Here is a 23389-nt window from a genome sequence, read left to right on the forward strand (position 1 = left end):
GGTGCAGAGGAGATTCACCAAGATGGATCAGATGGGTCTGTTTTCTTTGGAGCTTAGGAGATTGTGGGGGCCCTATTAGAGCTGTAGAAAATGGTGAGGGGGGTGGATGGATAGATAGAGGAAACTTTTCCCCATAGCAGAGGTATCAAACACAAGTGCATAGGGTTAAGGTAAGGGAGGAGGTTCAGAGGGAATCTGCAGGGGGAGTTTTTTTCACTTGAAGAATGGTTGGAATCTTTCACACCATCTGAAGGGTGGTGGAGGAAAGACTCTTACCACAATGGCCAAGGTATAAAAGCTGCAGGCCATGTGCTGGAAAATGGAATGAGTGTAGGTAGGCACCTAATGGTCAGCATATATCTAGTGGGCCGAAGGGCCTGTTTCCTTGCACTATGACTCTGTAACTCAGTAATTGTGAATTCTTTTGATAGAGCTATGGTTAAAAGTACTGAGTTTCGCTCTGTTTTATAGTCACCATTCCCTGGAGATGATGAAGAGGAAGTATTTGACAGCATTGTCAATGATGAGGTTCGATACCCTCGATTCCTGTCTTCAGAAGCCATTGCCATAATGAGAAGGGTAAGTGATCGATCTATCACACCTTTATGTGAATTGATAATGTTAGCATCATGCTAGTTCAATGAGGGAGGAGTTACTAGAATATTGTAATTGGTAAAGGGTACAGAGCTTTATTGGGGAGAACGACTGGTTGATTGTCCAAAATATAGTCTCAAAATACAGGCCCCAACTTGTTCATTCTAACCAAGGTACACATCTAAGCTAATCCCATTCCTATCCATATACCTGTCCAAGTGTGTTTTTGTCATGTTGTAGTTGTATCTACCTCTACCATTTCCCATGGCAGCTTGTTCAACAAATCCACCATCCTCTGTGCAAAGCTTGCCCCCGGATGCCCTTTAAATCTTTCCCCTCTCATTTTAACCCATGCCCTCTTGTTTTAGACTTCCCTACCCTAGGAGAAAGACTGTGACCATCTACCCTATCTCTGCCACTCATAAAGTCCACCCTCAGCCTCCTTCACTCCAGGGAAAAGGGTCCCAGTCTATCCAGTCTCTCCTTATAACTCAACCCTCAGTCCAGGCAATATCCCCATGAATCTTTTCTGTACCCTCTCTAGCTTATCATGTCCCTCCTATAGCTGGGTGACCAGACCTGCACACAATACTCTGTGCAGTCTAACCAACATTTTGTATGACTGTAACAGGAATCCCCAACTCTTGGACTCAATGCCATGCGCCACCTTCACCACACTGTCTACCTGTGTCACCACTTTCAGGGAACTATGTTCTATGTGCTATGAACTATGAGAGACCCCGAGGTCTCTCTGTTCTGCAACACTCCCCAGGGTCCTGTCAGTCGCTGTATAACTCCTGCCCTAGTTTAACTTCCCAAAATGCATCACTTCACACTTTGTTAGATTCCACTGCCATTCCCTGGCCCACTTTCCCCGTTGATCTCAATGCTGTAGTAACCATAGACAACCTTCACCCTCCAACATGCCACCAATTTTGGTGCCATCCACAAACTTACACTCATGCCACCTACATTCTCATCCAACGTCTGTGGCAAGAAAGGAACTGTTGACATTTCAGCTCAAAACTCTGCATCCGATGCTGCTCGACCCTCTGAGTTCCTCCAGCAGATTCCAGCATCAGCAGACTCTTGTGCCTACATTTTCATCCAAATCGTTAATATAGATGACAAATCACAGGGTCCCCGCACCGATCCCTGCGGAACACCACTGGTCTCAGGCCTCCAATCAGCATAAGAACCCTCCACTACCCTCTGACTCCTTCCACCAAGCCAATTTTGTATCTAATTGGCTAACTCACTCCTGATCCCATGCGATCTAACCTTCCAGACCAATCTACCCCGCAGGATCTTGTCACAGGCCTTGTAGATAACATCTACCGCTCTGCCTCATCAATCCTCTTGGTCACCTCTTCAAATAAGTCAGTCAAATTCGTGAGACGTCATTTTCAACAGACTAGTGGTGCTGACTATCCTTAATTATATTGCTTACATTTGGACAGGTACGTGGATAGGAAAGGTTTAGAGGGATGTGGGGCAAATGCGGGCAAATGGGACATTTTGGTCGTCATGGACCAGTTTGGCTTCAGGACCCGTTTCCACGCTGCATAAATCTATAACTCTAATCAGTCCTTGCCTTTCCAAATGCAGGTAGATCTCGTCTCTTAGAATCCCCTCTAGTAACTTACTCGCCACTGATGTTAGGCTCAGCGGCCTGTAGTTCCCTGGGTTGTCCTTGCTGCCCTGCTTAAAAAAGCACAACGTTAGCCATCCTCCAGTCTTCCTGTACCTCAACTGTGGTTAATGAAGATATAAATATCTCTGTCAGCGCCCCAGCAATCTCCTTTCTTGCTTCTCAGAACTTCCTAGGATACACCACCTGGTCAGGCCCTGGGGATTCATCCACCTTTATGCACTTCAAGAATTCCAACACCTCTTTTGTAATATCAATATGTTTTAGGATATCATTGTTCTTTTCCTTGAACTTGCTCACTACCATGACCTTCTCCATGATAAATACAGGTGAGAAGTATTCCTTTAACACCTCACCCATCTTGCATGGCTCCACGCTGATCCTTAACGGGACCTAGTTTTACTCTAAATATGCTGATAGAATCTTTTGGGATTCTCCTTTACTTTATCTGCCAAGGATATCCGATGTCCCATTTTTGCCCTACTAATTTCCTTCTTAAATGTGCTCCTACATCCCTTATACTCAAGGGATTCGCTTGATTCCAGCTGCCTAAACCTTCATATTTTCTTGGTGGAAAGATCAGATTCATCAATAAGGATCTCTCTACACCCTTCACTCGAGGTGGGGATAAAGTTTCACTGACAGCAAGGTTAACACAGTGATGCTCTACAAAATCAGTTCACCATCCATCAATATAATGCAGAAGTGTTGTCAGGTACAACTAGCAGCCAAATAAAATTTGAAAGCCAGCAAACTAAAAACAAACATTGCATTGATATTTGAGATTAAGAGGCAGAGAAACAGTGAAATGAATAGCAGTGGAACAGTTCTGAAGCAGATACAACCCACTGACTTCTAAATGGGGTGTGCAAAGCTTGGAGAGCAGGTTTACTATAATCTCGGCCTCTCAGGAGGTGAGAACCTCGATACAATCGCTGTCACTAAAGAGGCAGTGATGAGCAAACTAGTGGGGCTCAAGGTAGAGAAGTCCCCTGGTCCTGATGGGATGCATCCCAAGATACTGACGGAAATGGTGGAAGTTATAGTAGACATGTTTGTGATAATTTACCGAAATTCTCTGGATTCTGGGCTAGTCCTGGTCAATTGGAAGACAGCGAATGTCATGCCAATGTTTAAAAAAGGATGTAGGCAAAAGGCAGGTAACTATAGGCCAGTTAGCTTAACGTCTGTAGTCGGGAAAATGCTTGAAACCATCATTGAGGAAGAAATAGCAAGATGTCGGGATAGACACAGGCAGACGCAGCATGGATTCAGGAAGGGTAGGTCCTGTTTGACAAAATTACTGGAGCTCTTTGAGGCTATAATGAGTGCAGTGGATAGAGGGGGACAGGTGGATGTTGTATACTTGGTTTTCCAGAAGGCGTTCGATAAGGTGCCGCATAAAAGACATCCATAAGATGAGGATACGTGGAGTTGGCGGCAATCAGTGGTGAGCGGGGTGCCGCAGGGGTCAGTGCTGGGCCTGCAACTGTTCATGATATGCATTAATGATTGGAAGAGGGGACCAAGTGTAGTGTATCTAATTTTGTTGCTGACACTAAATTGAGTGGAAAGCCAAATAGTGCAGAGGATGTGGAGAGTCTATGGAGAGATATAGGTAGGTTAAGTGAGTGGGCAAGGGTCTGGCAGATGGAGTACAATGTTGGTAAATGTGAGGTCATCCACTTTGGAAGGAAAAGTAGAAGATCAGATTATTATTTAAATGGTGAAAGATTGCAGCATGCTGTTGTGCAGAGGGACTTGGGAGTGCTTGTGCATGAATCGCAAAAGGTTGGTTTGCAGGTGCAGCAGGTTATCAAGAAGACAAATGGGCTGCCCCCAGAACACTCTACGCAAAAGATGCATTTCACTGAATGTTTCAATGTACATGTGACTAATAAAGAAATCTTGTCTTGAATGTTGGCCTTCATTGCTGGAAGGATTGAATTTAAGAGCAGGGAGGTTATGCTGCAACTGTACAGGGTACTGGTGAGGCTACACCTGGGGTACTGACCTCCTTACCATCAGACCATAAAACATAGGAGCAGAATTAGGCCATTTGGCCCATCGAGTCTGCTCTGTCATTCGGTCATGGTTGATTTATTTTTCCCTCTGAACCCCATTCTCCTGCCTTCTCCCTGTAACCTTTGACACCCTTACTAATCAAGAACCTATCAACCTCTGCTTTAAATATACCCAATGACTTGGCCTCCACAGCCGTCTGTGGTAATGAATTCCACAAAGCCATCAAACGCTCCTCATACGTTAACTCTTTCATTCCCAGGATCATTCTTATAAATCTCCTCATTGGATATGGGGCCCTAAACGGCTCTCAATACTCCAAATGTGGTCTGACCAATGCCTTATAAAGCCTCACTATTACACCCTTGCTTTTATATTCTAGACCTCTTGAAATGAATGCTAACATTGCAAAGACTTGCTTGAGAAAAGATATACTCAAGCAGAAGTTACAGAGGGACATAGGTAGAATGCAAAGTTGGGCTGAGAAGTGGCAGATGCAGTTCAACCCAGATAAGTGTGAAGTGGTTCATTTTGGTAGGTCAAATATGATGGCAGAATATAGTCTTAATAGTGGGACTCTTGGCAGTGTGGAGGATCAGAGAGATCTTGGGGTCCGAGTCCATAGGACGCTCAAAGCGGCTGCGCAGGTTGACTCTGTGCTCAAGAAGGCATATGATGTATTGTCCTTCATCAATCGGGAAATTGAATTTAGGAGCCGAGAGGTAATGTTGCAGCTGTATAGGTCCCTGGTCAGACTCCACTTGGAGTACTGTGCTCAGTTCTGGTCACCCCACTACAGGAAGGATGTGGAAGCCATAGAAAGGGTGCAGAGGAGATTTACTAGGATGCTGCCTGGAATGCGGAGCATGCCTTATGAAAGCAGGTTGAGGGAACTTGGCCTTTTCTCCTTGGAGCGATGGAGGATGAGAGGGGACCTGATAGAGGTGTCTAAGATGATGAGAGGTATTGATCGGGTAGATAGTCAGAGGCTTTTCCCCAGGGCTGAAATGGTAGCCACAAGAGGACATAGGTTTAAGGTGCTGGGGAGTAGGTATAGAGATGATGTCAGGAGTACGTTTTTTACTCAGGAGTGTGTGGAATGGGCTGCCGGAAACGGTGGTGGAGGCGGATACGATAGGGTCTTTTAAGAGACTTTTGGATAGGTACATGGAGCCGAGAAAAATAAGAGGGCTATGGGTAAGCCTAGTAATTTCTAGGGTAGGGACATGTTCGGCACAGCTTTGTGGGCCGAAGGGCCTGAATTGTGCTGTAGATTTTCTATGTTCTATATACTGGCTTTGGAGGCATTGCAGAGGAGGTTCACCAGGTTGATTCTAGAGATGAGGGGGTTAGCCTATGAGGAGAGATTGAGTTGCCTGGGACTATATTTGCTGGAATTCAGAAGAATGAGAGGGGATCCTATTAGAACATATAAAATTATGAAAGGGATAGATAAGATAGAGGCAGGAAGGTTGTTCCCATTGGTAGAGATTAGAACTAGGGGGCAGAGCCTCAAGATTTGGGGGAATAGATTTAGGACAGAGATGAGGAGAAATTGCTTTTACCCGAGAGTAGTGAATCTGTGGAATTCTCTGCCCAGGGAAGCAGTAGAGGTTACCTCATTAAATATATTTAAGACACAGTTAGATTTATGCATTGTAGGGGAATTAAGGGTTGTGGGGAAAAGGCAGGTAGGTGGATCTGAGTCCACGGCCAGATCAGCCATGATCTTATTGAATGGCGGAGCAGACTCGATGGGCCAGATGGCCGCCTCCTGCTCCTATTTCTTGTGTTCTTGTTTTTGGCCCAATAAATTCACAGAAGACGGGATGAAATCCCACCAGTTGCTAATTAGACTGGCACAGGTACAAAATAGGAAACTGAAAACAACATGAATTGTCTACAAGGATAAACCAATGCATCAGGAGTTGTGGCAAACTGGTCCCCAGGGGGTTTACGAAATCCTCAGTTTTTCAAATACTGCATAAAATTAGGAATCATTTTTCCAGAATAGCCTGAATCACTCAAGCGAGGGAGAGGCGAGATTTTGCAACCTGTCTACATTTAGATTTTTTTTTAATGTTGTTGCCAAAATGGACAATTACACATTTTCCATATTATATCCTAAATCAAAGGATCTTAGCCCACCCTCCATTTTCCTTTGTGCCCTCCCTACTGTCTTAGGTCTAATGACCTAATGACTTACTGTCCTAGGTCTTTTATTGTTTGAAACTATTGACAAACAAAACTGAATAAGGATGAGGGGGTTTAACAGTGGAGATGTGAATTTGTATTGAATTACAAGATCTTATAGTAAATGGCTGAGTAATGACAAACATTACGTTGGTGCCCAGCTACTGCGAAGGAATCCAGAGCGTCGCTTGGGATCCAGTGAACGAGATGCAGAGGAAGTGAAGAAACAGCCATTCTTCAGAGTGAGTAAAGGAATAACAAGCCTCCTCTCTGTCTCACAGCTGCTGTTTGTACTGGTGCATTATGTCTGTCTATTTTGTTATCTTCAAACAAGCCAAAGTCACACCTTTGAAAGGGTGTCCTGTTTTCATGTGCTTTAACGGGAATAACAGGTAGGAGATGGGGTTGTGAATTCGAACCAGGATGCTTTGTTATTTCAGCAGACATTTTATCTGCTCCAGAGACCTTGTTTTTCAGTGGATGGGCGGGTTTGTCAACCTCTATCAGGCTAGGGTATTATAGGGGATAGTGTGCTGTGGAAGGCAGCCAAGGACGCTTGGCCTCTGCTCCTCCGGTAACTCTCATCAGACTTACCCAGGGGTTTCCAGTGAAGAAGCTGGGAAGGTAATTTCCACACTTTACGACATTCAGCCCATTGAGGCCATGCCAGCTCATAGTTCAGTCCCATTCCCTATAACCTGTTCTCCCTACATTATCATCGTCTCCTCAGATTCTGACACTCACCTACACGTCGGGGGCATATTTTAGTGGGGAATTAACACACCAACCTGGAGCTCTTTGGGACGTGGGAGGAAACCAGAGCACCAAGAGGAAACCCATGTGTTCACGGAGAGAACGTGCAAACTCCACACAGACAGGACCAGAGGTCAGGATTGAACCTGGGTCCCTGTAGCTGTGAGACTCATTCTTCCCATTGTGCCACCAGTAGGAGATGCCATTTATGGTGGTCTTTTGGCAGACCAGTCACTGTCCAGATCCTGATGGTTGGGAGCCACAGGTCGTCAGTGAGCAGAGTCCTTGAAACCCTTGAAGTGGGTTATCCTGTGGAGCACGTTTGTTGCAGTTGCTGTCTGGGGACCAGGCTGGTGGAGGTGTCATCCAGTAGCTGCTGCCAGCTGCTGTGGTGTGGGTAATGCAGACACCCTGTGATCCGTACTCAGACAGACGTCTGTTTGTGTATATGTCTCTCTGATGAAACAAATGGACATATGGCCTCTAGTTTTTGATTCCCCAACCCTGGGAAAAAGACAGTGCATTCACCTTATCTATGCCCCTCATGATCTTACACACCTCTATAAGATGATCTCTCAGTCTCCTAAGCTCCAAGGAATAAAGTCCTAGCCTGTCCAGCCTCTCCTTATAACTCAGTCACTCAAGTTCTGGCAACATCCTTGTAAATCATTTCTGCACTGTGTTGAGTTTAATAACATCTTTCCTATAGCAGGGCGACCAAAACTGAACACAGTACTCCAAGTGCGACGTCACCAACATCTTGTACAACTGCACCATGACCTCCCAACTTCTATACTCAGTGTCCTGACTGATGAAGGCCAGCGGGCCAAAAGCCTTCTTCCCCACCCTGTCTACCTGCGATGCCACTTTCAGTGAACCATGTACTTGCACTCCGAGGTCCCTCTGTTCTACAACACTCCCCAGGGCCCTACTGTTCACTGTGAAAGTCTTACTCTTGTTTGTCTTCCCAAAATGCAACACCTCACACTTATCTGAATAAAACTCTATTTGCCATTCCTCGATCCACTGACTCAGCTGATTGAGATCCCCCTGTAATTTTTGATGATAATCTTCTCTGTCCACTATACCACCTTTTTTCGTGTCATCTTCAAACTTACTAACCATGCCTCGTACATTCTTATCCAAGTCATTGATATAGATGACAAACAACAATGGGCCCAGCACCACTAGTCACGGGCCTCCAGTCTGAGAAGCAACCTTCCACCATCTCCTTCTGCTTCCTACCATCAAGCCAATTGTGCATCCAATTAACCAGCTCTCCCTGGATTCCAGAGCAGCCTACCATGGGGAATCTTGTCAAAGTCCATATAGACCACCTGGCCTCATTGATCTTCTTGGTCACATCATCAAAAACCTCAATCAAGTTCGTGAGACGTGATCATGTACCCGCAACCTCCTATGTTCCAGGGAAAACAGTCCCAGCCTACCCAGTCTCTCCTTATAACTCAAGCCCTCCGGTCCTGATAACATCCTTGCGGCACGGTAGCATAGTGGTTAGCGCGATGCTATTACAGCGCCAGCGATCGGGGTTCGATTCCCGTCACTGTCTGTAAGGAGTTTGTACATTCTCCCGCGTCTGTGTGGGTTTCCTCCGGACGGTCTGGTTTCCTCCCACATTCCAAAGACGTATGGGTAGGTTAATTGGGTGTAAAATGGGCGGCGTGGACTCGTTGGGCTGGAAGGGCCTGTTACCACGCTGTAAATAAAATTAAAAAATTTTTTTAAAAATTACCCTTTGCAGCTTAATGACATTTTTCCTGTAGCTGGGGAATCAGAACTATGCACAATTCTCCAGCTGTCCGACAAGCAAAGACAGAAATTGACAGGTTGTTGAGCGTGGTGGGACTAATGTTCTGAGATGCATCTATTTCAATGCGAGGAGCATTGTAGGTAAGGCAGATGAGCTTAGAGCATGAATCTATACGTGGAATTATGATGTTGTTGCCGTTAGTGAGACTTGGTTGCAGGAGGGGCAGGACTGGCAGCTCAATGTTCCGGGGTTCTGTTGTTTTAGACATGAAAGAGGGGGAGGGGGGGCATTACTCATCAGAAAAAATGTCGCGGCAGTGCTCAGAGAGGACACACTGGAGGGCTCGTCTCCTGAGGCAATATGGGTGGAACTGAGGAATAATAAAGGGACGACCACATTAATGGGACAATATTATAGACCTCCCAATAGTTAGCGGGATTTAGAGGAACAAATTTGTAGAGAGGTAGCTGACAGTCGCAAGAAAAATAAGGTCGTGATAGTGGGTGATTTTAACCTTCCACATATTGACTGGGACTCCCATACTGTAAAGGGATTGGATGGGATTGATATTGTCAAATATGTTCAGGAAAGTTTCCTCAATCAATATGCAGAGGTCCCAAATAGAGAGAGAGCGCGATACTGGACTTCCTCTTAGGGAATGAAACAGGGCAGGTGACAGAAGTGAGTGTAGGGGAACACTTTGGATCTAGTGATCATAATTCCATTAGTTTCAAGATAATTATGGAGAAGGATAGGACTGGTCCCAGGGTTAAGTTTCTAAACTGGAGGAAGGCCAATTTTGAGGGCATCAGAAGGGATCTGGCAGGCATGGATTGGGACAGGCTGTTTTTCGGCAAAGAGATGCTTGGTAAGTGGAAAGCTTTCAAAAGTGGAACATTGAAAGTACAGAATCTGTATGTTCCTATTAGGATAAAAGGCAAGGCTAACAGGTTTAGGGAACCTTGGTTATCGAGCGATATTGAGGCTCTGGTGAAGAAAAAGGAGGAGATGCTTATCAGGTATAGGCAGTTAGGATCAAATGAGGCTCTTGAGAAGTATGAGAAATGCAAGAGAACACGAGAGAAATCGGAGGGCAAAAAGAGGACATGAGGTTGCTCTGGCAAACGGTGAAAGAGAATCCCAAGGGTTTCTATAACTATATCAACAGCAAAATGGTAGCAAGGGACAAAATTGGTCTTCTTGAAGATCAGCGTGATCATCTGGAGCAGAAAGAGAGGGGGGAGATCTTAAATGAAATTTTTGCATCTGTATTTACTCTGGAGATAGACACAGATGATAGAACTGAGGCAAAAGAGTGGTGAGGTCATGGACTCTATCTAGACTATGGAAGAAGAGGTGCTTGCTGTCTTGAGGCGAATCAGATAGATCAATCCCCAGGGCCAGACAAGACATCCCCTTGGACCTTGTGTGAGGCTAGTGCAGAAATTGCAGGAGCCCTGGCAGAGATATTTAAAACATCCTTAGCCACGGGTGAGGTGCCAGAGGACTAGAGGATAGCTAATGTTGTTCCATTGTTCAAGAAAAGCTCTAAGAATAAGCCAGGAAATTATAGGCCGGTGAGCCTTATGTCAGTCATGGGTAAATAAGTATTCGGATAGACAGGGATAGTCAACATGGCTTTGTGCGTGGTAGGTCATGTCTAACCAATCTTAGAGTTCTTCGAGGAGGTTACCAAGAAGGTCAATGAGGGAAAGGTGGTGGATGTTGTCTACATGGACTTTAGCAAGGCCTTTGACAAAGTTCCACGTGCTCCAGAAGATTAAGTCACTTGGCATTCAGGATGAAGTAGCCAATTGGATTCAACATTGGCTTAGCAGGAGAAGCCAGAGAGTGGTAGTAGATGATTGTCTCTCTGACTGGAGGCCTGTGACTAGTGGTGTGCCGCAGGGCTCAGTGCTGGGCCCGTTGTTGTTTATCATCTATGTTAATGATAATGTGGTAAACTGGATCAGCAAATTTGAAGATGACACCAAGACTGGGGGCGTAGTGGACTGCGAGGAAGCCTATTACATTGATAGGATACAGAGCTGGGCTGAGAAGTGGCAGATGGAGTTCAATCTGGAGAAGTGTGAGGTGGTACACTTTGGAAGGACAAACTCCAAGGTGGACTACAAGGTTAATGGCAGGATTCTGGGTTGTGTGGAGGAGCAGAGGGATCTGAGGGTTCATATCTGGAGATCCCTGAAAGTTGCCTCACAGGTTGATAGGGTAGTTAAGAAAGCTTATAGGACGTTAGCATTCCTAAGTTGTGGGATCGAGTTTAAGAGCTGCGAGGTAATGATGCAGCTCTACAAAACTCTGGTTAGACCACACTTAGAGTACTGTGTCCAGTTCTGGTCGCCTCATTATAGGAAGGATGTGGAAGCGTTGGAAAGGGTGCAGAGGAGATTTACCAGGATGCTGCCTGGTTTAGAGAGTATGCATTATGAGGAGAGACTAAGGGAGCTAGGGCTTTACTCTTTGGAGAGGAGGAGGATGAGGGGAGACATGATAGAGGTGTACAAAATATTAAGAGGAATAGATAGAGTAGACAGCCAGCGCCTCTCTCCCAGGGCACCAATGCTCAGTACAAGAGGGCATGGCTTTAAAGTAATGGGTGGGAAGTTCAAGGGAGATATCAAAGGAAGGTTTTTTTACCCAGATGGTGGTTGGGGCATGGAATGCACTGCCTGGGGTGGTGGTGGAGGCAGGTACATTGGTCAAATTCAAGAGATTGCTAGATAAGCATATGGAGGAATTTAAAATAGAGGGCTATGTGGGAGGAAGGGGTTAGATAGTCTTAGGTGAGGTTTAAAGGTCGGCACAACATTGTGGGCCGAAGGGCCTGTATTGTGCTGTACTGTTCTGATTCTAGGTTCAAAGCTTGCAGCGTGATCTTGACCAGCTAGGAAAATGGGCTGAAAAATGTCAGATGGTGAGGTGATATACTTTGGGAGGACAAACCAGGGTAAGACTTACACAGTGAATGGTAGGGCACTGAGGCGTGCAATAGAACAAAGGGGCCTGGGAATAGAGATCTATAGTTCCTTGAAAGTGGCATCACAGGTAGGTAGCTTTTGGCACATTGGCCTTCATAAATCAGGGCATTGAGTACAGGAGTTGGGACGGTATGTTGAAGTTGTATAAGACATTGGTGAGGCTGAATTTAGAACATTGCATGCATTTCTGGTCATCTACCTACAGGAAAGATATCAATAAGCTTGAAAGAGTGCAGAGAAAATTTACACGGATGTTGCCAGGACTTGAGGACCTGAGTTCTAGGGAAAGGGTGAATAGGTTAGGACTTTACTCCCTGGAGCGCGGGAGAATGAGGGGAGATCTTACAGAGGTCTACAAAATTGAGGGGTATAGATAGGGTGAATGCATGCAGGGTTTTTCCCCTCAGGTTGGGTGAGACTAGAACTAGAGGACAGAGGTTTAGGGTGAAAGGTTGAAATCTATAAGAGGAATCTGAGGAGAAACCTCTTCACTCAGAGGGTGGGCGAGTGTGGAACGAGCTGCCAGTGGAAGTGGTAGATGCGTGTTCAGTTGTAACATTTAAGAGAAGTTTGGATAAGTACGTGGATGGGAGGGGTTTGGAGGGATATGGTCTGGGTGCAGGTAGATGGGATGAGGCAGAAGATCAGGTTGGCATTGACTAGATGGGCCAAAGGGCCTGTTTCTGTGCTGTATAGCTCTATGACTCTATGTGGTCTCACCAATGACTTGTGCAGCTGTAACATGACGTCTCAATGCCTGTACTCAGTGTCCTGACTGATGAAGTCAAGCGTGCCAAGTGCCACCTTCACCACCCTGTCTACCTATGTCGTGGAACTCTGTACCTGCACCCCTTGAACTCTCTGTTCTACAACACTCTTCAGGGCCCTGCCATCTACTGGTTTAACTTACCAAAACACAACACCTCACATTTGAACAAGTTAAATTCCATCTGCCACTCCTTGGCCCACTTCCCACTTCACCAAGGTCCAGTTGTAACCTTAGACAACCTTCTCACTGTCCACTACACCACCAATTTTGGTGTCATCTGCAAACCTACTAACCGTGTTATCAATATTATCATCCAAATCGTTAATACGGATGACAAACTACTGTGGACCCAGCAGCGATCCCTGCAGCGCGCCACTGATCACAGGCCTCTGAAGTGAATAACAGCCGTCCACTATCACTCTCTGAATCCTTCCACATAGCCTTTTCTTGTCTAGTTGGCTAGTTCATCCTGGACCCCATGTGATCCAACCATCCAGACTAGCCTACTATGTCAAAGGGCATGCCAAGGGCCATGTAGACAACATCTATCACCCTGCCCTTGTCAATCTTCTTTGTTACCTCTTCAAAAGAACTCAGTCGAATTTGTGTAACACAATTTCCCACACACAAAGCCACATTGACCATCCCTAATCAGTCCTTGCCCTTCCAAGTGCTGGTAGATCTTGTCTCTCAGAATCCCCTCCAGTAACTTCCCACCAATGATGTTAGCCTGTAGTTCCCTGGCTTGTTCTTGCAGCCCTTCTTAAATAAAGGCACAACCTCCAGTTGTTGGGTACCTTACTTGTGGCTAAAGGATGCAAAACTTTCTGCCAGGACCCCTGCAATTTTATCGCTGGCTTCCCACAATGTCCTGGGATGTGCCTTGTCCATTTAAGTGTCTATCTAAATGCCTCTTAAACATAGCAAGTGTATCTGATTTTCAGAATCAGGTTTATTATCATATGATGTAAAATGTGTCGTTTTGCGGCAGCAGTACCGCACAAAGATATAAAACACTATAAATTACAAAATAAATCAGTAGTGCAAAACATAAAGGAACAATGAGTTAGTGTTCATGGGTTCATGGACCATTCAGAAATCTGATGGCGGAGGGGAAGAAGCTGTTCCTGAATCATTGAGTGTGGGTCTTCAGGCTCCTGTACCTCCTCCCCGATGGTAGTAATGAAAGAAGGCATGTCCCGGGTGGTGAGGGTCCTTAGTGACGGATGCCGCCTTCTTGAGGCACCGCCTCTTGAAGATGTCCTCACTGGTGGGGAGGGTTGTGCCCTGATGGAGCTGGCTGAGTCCACAACCCTCTGCAGCCTCTTGCGATCCTGTGCATTGGAGCCTCCGTACCAGGCGGTGATGCAACCAGTCAGAATGCTCTCCACCGTACACCTTTAGAAATTTGCTCGAGTCTTCGGTTATGTACCAAATCTCCTCAAATCCTAACGAAGTAGAGCTGCTGTGTGCCACCTTCATGATTGCATCGATGTGTTGGGCCCAGGACAGATCCCCAGAGATGCTGACACCCAGGAACTTGAAGCTGCTCACCCTTTCCAACGCTGACCCCTCAATGAGGACTGGTGTGTGTTCACCTGACTTCACCTTCCTGAGGTCCACAATCAGTTCCTTGGTCTTGCTGACATTGAGTGCGAGGTTGTTGTGACACCACTCAACCAGCTAATCTGTCTCATTCCTGTACACCTCCTCATCGCCATCTGAGATTTTACCAACAGCAGCGGTAACAGATTTTACTACCTCCAGCAGCTTGTTCCAGATATCAGCATCTCTCTGTCTGAAAATAAAACTCAGGTCACCCTTAATACTCCTTCCTCTCACCTTAAAACTCTGCCCTCTTGTCTTTGATACTCCTACCACTGGGAAAACAATTGACTGTCTACCCTATCTATGTGTCTCATAATCGTATACACCTCTATCAGATCAACCCTCAGCCTCCTTTGCTCCTGGGAAGACAAGCCCAGCTTTCTAATCTCCCCTGGTAACTGAAGGCTTCTAGTCCAGGCAACATCCTGGTGAATCTCCTCTGCGCCCTCTCCAGTGCAATCACATCCGTCCTCTAGTGTGGTGACCAAAACTGCACACAAGCTCACCAGGTATGGCCTAACCACTGTTTCATAAACCATAGAACCATGTAGCAATACGGCACAATACAGGCCCTTCCGCCCACCATGTTGTGCCGACCTTCAAACCACACCTAAGACTATCTAACCCCTTCCTCCCACATATCCCTCTCTTAAATTCCTCCATATGCTTATCTAACAAACTCTTGAACTTGACCAACTTTTCAGCCTCCACCACCACCCCAGGCAGCGCATTCCATGCACCAACCATCATCTGGGTGAAAAACCTCCCTCTGACATCTCCCTTGAACTTCCCACCCATTACCTTAAAGCCATGCCCTCTTGTTTTGAGCATTGGTGCCCTGGGAAAGAGGCGCTGGCTGTCCACTCTATCTATTCCTCTTAATATCTTGTATACCTCCATCACGTCTCCCCTCATCCTCCTTCTCTCCAATGAGTAAAGCCCTAGCTCCTTTAGTCTCTCCTCATAATCCATACTCTCCAATCCAGGCAGCATCCTGGTAAATCTCCTCTGCACCCTCTCCAAAGCCTCCACATCCTTCCTATAATGAGGTGACCAGAACTGGACACAATACTCCAAGTGTGGATATGAACCCCCAGATCCCTCTGCTTCTCTCCACTGCCCAGAATACTGCCACTCACCTTGTACTCCTTGGAGTTTATCCTTCCAAAGTGTACTACCTCACACTTCTCTGGATTGAACTCCATCTGCCACTTCTCAGCCCAGCTCTGCATCCTATCAATATCCCTCTGTAAGCTTTGACAGCCCTCCACACTATCCACAACACCACCGATCCTTGTGTCATCTGCAAACTTGCTAACCCACACTTCCATTAATAAATATCACAAAAAGTAGAGGTCCCAGAACCGATCCCTGTGGGACACCACTAGTCACAGTCCTCCAATCCCAATGCACTCCCTCCACCACAACCCTCTGCTTTCTACAGGCAAGCCAATTCTGAATCCACACTACCAAGCCTCCCTGGATCCCTTGGCCTCTGACCTTCTGAAGAAGCCTACCATGTGGAACCTTGTCAAACGCCTTACTAAAATCCATGTAGACCACATCCACTGCACTACCCTCATCAATCTTCCTGGTCCTCAAAGAACCCTATCAGGCTTGTGAGGCAAGATCTTCCCTTCACAAAGCCATGCTGGCTATCCCTAATCAGTCCATGATTCTCCAAATGCTCATAGATCCTATCTCTTAGAAACCTTTCTAACAGCTTATCCACCACAGACGTAAGATTCACAGGTCTGTAATTCCCTGGACTATCCCTATTACCTTTTTGAATAAGAGGACAACATTCGCCACCCTCCAATCCTCCGGTACCATCCCTGTGGACAATGAGGACTCAAAGATCCTAACCAATGGTTCAGCAATCTCCTCCCTCGCATCACGTAACAGCCTGGGGAATATTCCGTCAGGCCCCAGGGACTTATGTGTCCTAATATTTTCTAACAGCTCCAACACATCCTCTCTCTTGATATCTACATACTCTAGAACATTAACCTTACCAACACTGTCCTCAGCATCATCAACACCCCTCTCCTTGGTGAATACTGAAGAGAAGTATTCATTGAGAACCTCACCCACTTCCACAGCTTCCAGGCACATCTTCCCACCTTTGTCTCTAATCGGACCTACCTTTACTCTAGCCATCCTTCTGCTCTTCACATACGAGAAAAAAGCCTTGGGATTCTCCTTAACCCTACTCACCAAAGCCTTTTCATGTCCCTTTCTCGCTTTCCTCAGCCCTTTCTTAAGTTCCTTCCTTGCTACTCTATATTCCTCACAAGCCCTGTCTGATCCTTGCTGCTTACACCTTATGTATGCTGCCTCCTTCTTCCTAACTACTTGTTCCAACTCTCTCGCCACCCACGGTTCCTTCACCCTGCCATTCCTTCTCTGCCTCTCTGGGACAAATTTATCCCTAACATCCTGCAAAAGATCCCTGAACATCAACCACATCTCCATAGTACATTTCCCTTCAAAAATGTTGTCCCAATTTACACTCCCAAGTTCTCGCCTTATAGCCTCATAATTTGCCTTCCCCCAATTAAATATCTTCCCGTCCTCTTTGCTCCTATCCCTGTCCATGACAATTCTAAAGGTTACGGAGCAATGGTCACTGTCCCCCACCGATAGATCTGACACCTGACCCAGTTCATTACATAATACTAGATCTAATATGGCATTCCATCTAGTCGGCCTGTCAACATACTGTGACAGGAATCCCTCCTGGACACACTTAACAAACTGCGCCCCGTCTAAACCCTTGGCACTAAGTAGGTGCCAATCAATATTTGGAAAGTTGAAGCCTCCCATTATAGTAACCTTGTTATTTTCGCATCTTTCCAAAAACAGCCTCCTAATCTGCTCCTCAGTATCCCTACTGCTATCTGGGGGCCTATAGAATACTCCCAGGAGGGTAACTGCTCCTTTCTTGTTCCTAGCTTCCACCCATATTGACTCTAGAGAGGATCCTTCTACGTTATCCACCCTTTCTGCAGCTGTAACAGTGTCCCTGACCAGTATCGCCACCCCTCCTCCTCTTCTCCCCCCTTCCCTACCCCTTTTAAAACACTGAAAACCAGGAATATTCAATATCCATTCCTGCCCTGATGTGAGCCATGTCTCTGTAATAGCCACAATATCGTAGTCCCTTGTACTTATCCAAGCTCTCAGTTCATCTCCCTTATTCCTGATGCTTCTTGCATTTAAGTAAATGCACTTTAGCCCATCCACCTTACTACTTTTATAGCCTGTACTCTGCTTCTCCTTCCTCAAAGCCTCTCTACCTGTCAGATCTGACTTTTCCCCATCCCCTTCTTCCACTGACCTACCCCTCTGGTTCCCATCCCCCTCGCAAACTAGTTTAAACCCTCCTGAACCACCCTAGCAAACCTGGTTGCAAGGATATTGGCCCCCCTCAGGTTTGGGTGTAACCCGTCCTCTCTGTACAGGTCCCACCTTCCCCAGAAGAGATCCCAATGATCCAAAAATCTAAAACCCTCCCTCCTGCACCAACTTCTCAGCCACGCATTTATTTGCAATCTCCTCCTATTCCTACCTTCACTATCACGTGGCACTGGCAGCAATCCCGAGATTGCTACCCTTGAGGTCCCGTCCTTCAGCCTTCTGCCTAGCTCGCTAAACTCACTTTTCAGGACCTCATCTCTCTTCCTACCTATGTCATTGGTACCAACATGAACCACGACTTCTGGCTGTTCTCCCTCCCGCTCAAGAATCCTGTGGATCCGATCAGTGACATCCCGGACCCTGGCACCTGGGAGGCAACATACCATCCGCGATTCACGCTCACTGCCACAGAACCTCCTATCTGTTTCCCTGACTATCGAGCCCCCTATCACTACTGCCTTCCTCCTCTCCCTTCCCTTCTGAGCAGCAGGACCGGTCCCATTGCCATAGACCTGGCTACTGCTGCTGGGCCCCAGCAGGTCATCTCCCTCAACAGCTTCCAAAGCGGAGAACCTGTTACTGAGGGGAACAGCCTCCGGGCTCCTCTGCTCCGTCCGCCTGTTCGTTTTCTTTTTCCTTTTCCCTCCCCTGACAGTCACCCTTCTACCTACTTCCTGGACTCCAGAAGTACCTGCTCTAAGGGGGGGGGGGGGGGGGGGTGACCGTCTCCTGATGTACAGCATCTACGTAACTCTCTCCCTCCCTGATGCTGCGCAGTGTTTGAAGTTTCAACTCCAGCTTATCAAGTTTGAGCCAAAGTTCCTCGAGCACTTACTGCAGATGTGGCCATCGTGGACCTTGCTGTGGTCCACGGGCTCCCACATCAAGCAGCTGCAGCACACCACCACGTCCTCCATCTGAACTAATTCTTCTTTTGTTCCCCTAGTTTTTCCTACTTAAAAATTTATAAACCGATAACAGGTAAAATCTTACCTTTATCGACTTACCAGCTACTCACCCGCCTTGCCCCTTTACGTCTAAGCCCCTTAAGCCAAAGCCCAACCACTCTGCTCCCTCTCACTCCGCTGCCCGCTCTGACGCTGCCCGCTGGATATGGCGGTTTGCTTTTTAAACTGCTCACGCCTTACCTGCTAACGGCACGCTCCTGCGCAGTCCAGCCCCCACTATTCGCGATTAAAACGTATATAATGTGGCGACTCACCGTCTAGTCAGGCGAACCGGCTCGGCAGTCGGGTCGCGCGGTGTCGGAGCGACGAGGCCCAAGATGGCGGCGGGCCTCGTCTTTCTGAGCGACGGGGAGAACCCGCGCGCGGGAAAGTCCTGATGACGTAGGACTTACGTCATTGCCGGTTATTTTGGGCGGGAACATTCTCCCTTAAAGGGCCCGCGCAAGGCGGGAAAATAAAACCAGTTCTGTTTGGCAATCCTCTGAGTAGAGTCTTGTTTTATTCCGCGGTAGCAACCACTACAATAACAACATAAAAAAGAACCTTATAAAAACTAAACCTTATAATAAAAACCCTACTTTAAAAAAAACTTATCTGCTCCAAAGTCCCGACGTCTGCTGAAGCGAAACCCACGAAACCTAAAGTCGCTACATAACATTCCAACATTTATATGCAATGCCCAACCTATGAAGGTAAGTGTGACACACGCCTTCTTCACCACCCTATCGACCAGTGTTTCCTTTTGGGAACTTTGGACTTGGACTTCTAGGTCTCTCTATTCATCCACATTCCTCAATGCCCTCGCATTTACCTTAGGTGTCCTACCCCTGTTTGACTCCCCAAAATCCATCACTTCTCACTTGTTAGGATTAAATTCCATCTGCCTGCACTCCGCCCAACTTTCCATCTGATCCGTATCCTGCTGTGGCCTTAGACAACCTTCCTCACTGTCCACAGCACCACCAACTTCTGTGTCACCTGCAAACTTACTAATCAGACCTCCTGCATTCACCTTCAAGTTGTTAATGTACATCACAAATTGCTGCTTCGTTCCCCTGAGAAACCATTTCCCTTTCAGTATGTAAAGTGGTGTCTCTACTGGAGACAAGATCCCTGCACTACCACCACTTCCTCTATCTGCCTGGTTGTTCCCCATTCCCTCCCTACCTGTGTGGTCTGTACCTGTGGTGTGACTACCTCACTAAACCAGGGATGTGTAAGCATTGCAGGATCTCCACGGTGAATCCATCCACAGCCCAGCTCTGTAACATGGTTAGCCAGTAGCTGGGACTGACACACTACACAGGTTTCCACAGACACCACTTTTGGTCTGGAGTCACACGTACGCCGGACCAGGTAACGATGGCAGATTTCCAACCCTAAACCACAGGAGTGAAGCAGTTTTCAGGTCACCACAACTGAGGCGAGTTCTTTCTTAATTAAATTCTTTTAATTAACTGAATTGAAATTCGGGAGCTACCTTGGTGGGATTTGAAGTTGTATCTCCAATTTATTAGTCTGGTAAGTACCTGAACTTAACAAGTTCTGTAATCGCTTTTGAAGGAAGGGAGTTCCAGGGTCTTGCTGAAGTGTGCTGCTCACGGTTGTATGTAGTACTGCAGAACTCTGCACGGATCTTAGACCAGTTTGTATTCCAGCCTGTCTGTGGTATAGTTCACTTAGTGTTTAATGTTGACCCTACCAGAGACATCTGTAAATTTGAAAAACCATTGTTTTGTTATGAATACTTTGTACATTTACCTGTACAGTGCCTCTGGTTGTAACTTGCTTTTACCTTATGTCACCTCAGTTATAATTGCTGTCTTACCACAGCCCCGTCCTGAATCTATTGGTATTTATACTATATAACCTCCTGGGTGGAATTTGCCCCTCTTTCAGTACTGCTCCACAACACTCTCACTTTGGTTTAAAACTCTCTAATAAAAATTCTTGTTGGTAGCACATGTCGTTATGTGGTGGTGACTAATTTGTCTTTCATTTTGGAGTAACTTTGCTTAAACAGCACGCTTCTCCAAATGTTTCAGATGTTCACTTTTCACTTTATTTCCCAATGTTGAACTCCTAACATCTTAAAATTCTCAGGAAATAGATTGGGAAGCCTTACTGGCAAAGAAAGTGAAGCCACCTTTCATACCTACCATCAAAGATCGGGAAGATGTCAGCAATTTTGATGAGGAGTTTACAGCAGAAGAAGCGAAACTGACCCCGCCGAGGGAACCTCGCGTTCTCAGTGAGAAGGAACAGATCATGTTCAAGGAGTTTGATTACGTCTCTGACAACTGCTCGTGTTAAGTGACACCTTGTTCAAAACAATTCTAGAGACTGGTTTCATATTTACAAAATGTTAAGCCTTAAAACAGCAGTTATGCGATCAGTGCTCTGGATGCAATTATTTGCCTTTTTAAAAAAGTTTTTATTTATATATAAATATATATATAGATGTGTATTTCTTAGCACACTTTATACTTTTCAAGGCTTTACAAATCAAGATCTTGTAATCAAACTGACCAGATGTACAAGAACCTGGACCACCTTGTCAGTCTGCCCTCTGTACCAAGGACATTCACAGCCCACACATCCTCTGAGCCAGTTGCACAGTCCCTTTCCCAGACCACAGGTCAGTGGTTTCTGTAAGTGTTCTAGCAGGGCCAAGCATCTCACAAACAGCACATCAGTAACACTGTCACCCTGCTGCCATCAACCACCCATTCGCACTAATCCTACGTTCATCTTGTTTTTAATTCTGCCCACATTCCCATTATTTTCTCCCCTCTATGTTCTGCCACTCACCTACATACGAGGGCCAAATTACAGAGGCCAGTCGTTTGGGATGTGGGAGGAAACCAGAGCATCCGGGGACAACCTACATGGTCACAGGGAGAACATGCAAACTTCACACAGACAGTGCCGGAGGTCGGGATTGAGCCCGGGTCTCTGGTGCAGTGAGGCAGCTGCACCCCTGTCCCACCTCTTTTACTTGTGAGGAGAGGCTGAGAGATGATCTGATACAGGTTTACAAAACTTATGGGGTAAAGGATTGGGTAGATAGTGAGAAACATATCCCAATATCAAAGGTAAAACTAAAGAGCATATGCTTCGCGTGAGGGGCAAGAGGTTTGGGAGGATCTGAAGAGGAAATTTCTCACCCAGAGGGGGGTTGGAATCTGGAACCCACTGCGTGAGAGGGTGTGGAGGCAGAAGCTGTAATGACGTTTAACAAGTATCTGGACGAGTACTTGAATCACTAAGGTAGTGAAAGATACAGACTGACTGCTGGGATGGACACTGTGTCACCTGTGCTGCATCACTTCCTTGTCCCTCGCCATTTACACTGTAGTCTGGCTGTACTGAGCTCCCTGTCCCTCGCCGTTCACACCGTAGTCCGGCTGTACTGAGCTCCCTGTCCCTCGCCGTTCACACTGTAGACCTGCTATACTGAGCTCCCTGTCCCTCGCCGTTCACACTGTAGTCCGGCTGTACTGAGCTCCCTGTCCCTCGCCGTTCACACTGTGGACCTGCTGTACTGAGCTCCCTGTCCCTCGCCGTTCACACTGTGGACCTGCTGTACTGAGCTCCCTGTCCCTCGCCGTTCACGCTGTGGTCCTGCTGTACTGAGCTCCCTGTCCCTCGTCATTCACGCTGTAGTCCGGCTGTACTGAGCTCCCTGTCCCTCGCTGTTCACACTGTAGACCTGCTGTACTGAGCTCCCTGTCCCTCGCCGTTCACACCGTAGTCCGGCTGTACTGAGCTCCCTGTCCCTCGCCGTTCACACTGTAGACCTGCTGTACTGAGCTCCCTGTCCCTCGCCGTTCACGCTGTAGACCTGCTGTACTGAGCTCCCTGTCCCTCGCCGTTCACGCTGTAGACCTGCTGTACTGAGCTCCCTGTCCCTCGCCGTTCACGCTGTAGTCCGGCTGTACTGAGCTCCCTGTCCCTCGCCGTTCACGCTGTGGACCTGCTGTACTGAGCTCCCTGTCCCTCGCCGTTCACACTGTGGACCTGCTGTACTGAGCTCCCTGTCCCTCGCCGTTCACACTGTGGACCTGCTGTACTGAGCTCCCTGTCCCTCGCCGTTCACACTGTAGACCTGCTGTACTGAGCTCCCTGTCCCTCGCCGTTCACACTGTAGTCCGGCTGTACTGAGCTCCCTGTCCCTCGCCGTTCACACTGTAGACCTGCTGTACTGAACTCCCTGTCCCTCGCCGTTCACACTGTAGTCTTGCTGTACTGAGCTCCCTGTCCCTCGCCGTTCACGCTGTGGACCTGCTATACTGAGCTCCCTGTCCCTCGCCGTTCAGACTGTGGTCCTGCTGTACTGAGCTCCCTGTCCCTCGCCGTTCACACTGTGGACCTGCTGTACTGAGCTCCCTGTCCCTTGCCGTTCACACTGTGGTCCTGCTGTACTGAGCTACCTGCTCCTCACTGTTCACCCTGTAGTCTGGCTGTACTGAGCTCCCTGTCCTTCAGTCACACTGTGTAACTTAAATGAAAGAGTGAAATTGCTATAGACAGAGGAGCAGGGTTATTGTTTCTTGGAACAGGGACAGTACAGTAGGAAGCCATTTGGCCCCTTGTGTCATACTGTCTCTCTAACAGAGCAGCTCCCTAGTTCAGGGCGCC

At 47.0% G+C, this 23389-nt stretch overlaps 1 protein-coding gene across 1 annotated transcript in view; it reads left to right on the forward strand.

Annotated features, from left to right (window-relative positions):
* The window catches only part of pkn1a (protein kinase N1a), a 176893-nt gene extending 153939 nt beyond the window's left edge, over nucleotides 1-22954 (forward strand). Inside the window, exons 20-22 of the mRNA XM_052042083.1 lie at nucleotides 472-579; nucleotides 6622-6702; nucleotides 20852-22954. Coding sequence (XP_051898043.1) covers nucleotides 472-579; nucleotides 6622-6702; nucleotides 20852-21061 — 399 coding nt within the window. The 3' untranslated portion in view covers nucleotides 21062-22954. The remainder of the gene's footprint in view (nucleotides 1-471; nucleotides 580-6621; nucleotides 6703-20851) is intronic.
* The last annotated feature ends 435 nt before the right edge of the window (nucleotides 22955-23389 follow it).

The sequence above is a fragment of the Pristis pectinata genome, chromosome 31, assembly GCF_009764475.1.
Source record: "Pristis pectinata isolate sPriPec2 chromosome 31, sPriPec2.1.pri, whole genome shotgun sequence".
Classification (NCBI taxonomy): domain Eukaryota; kingdom Metazoa; phylum Chordata; class Chondrichthyes; order Rhinopristiformes; family Pristidae; genus Pristis; species Pristis pectinata.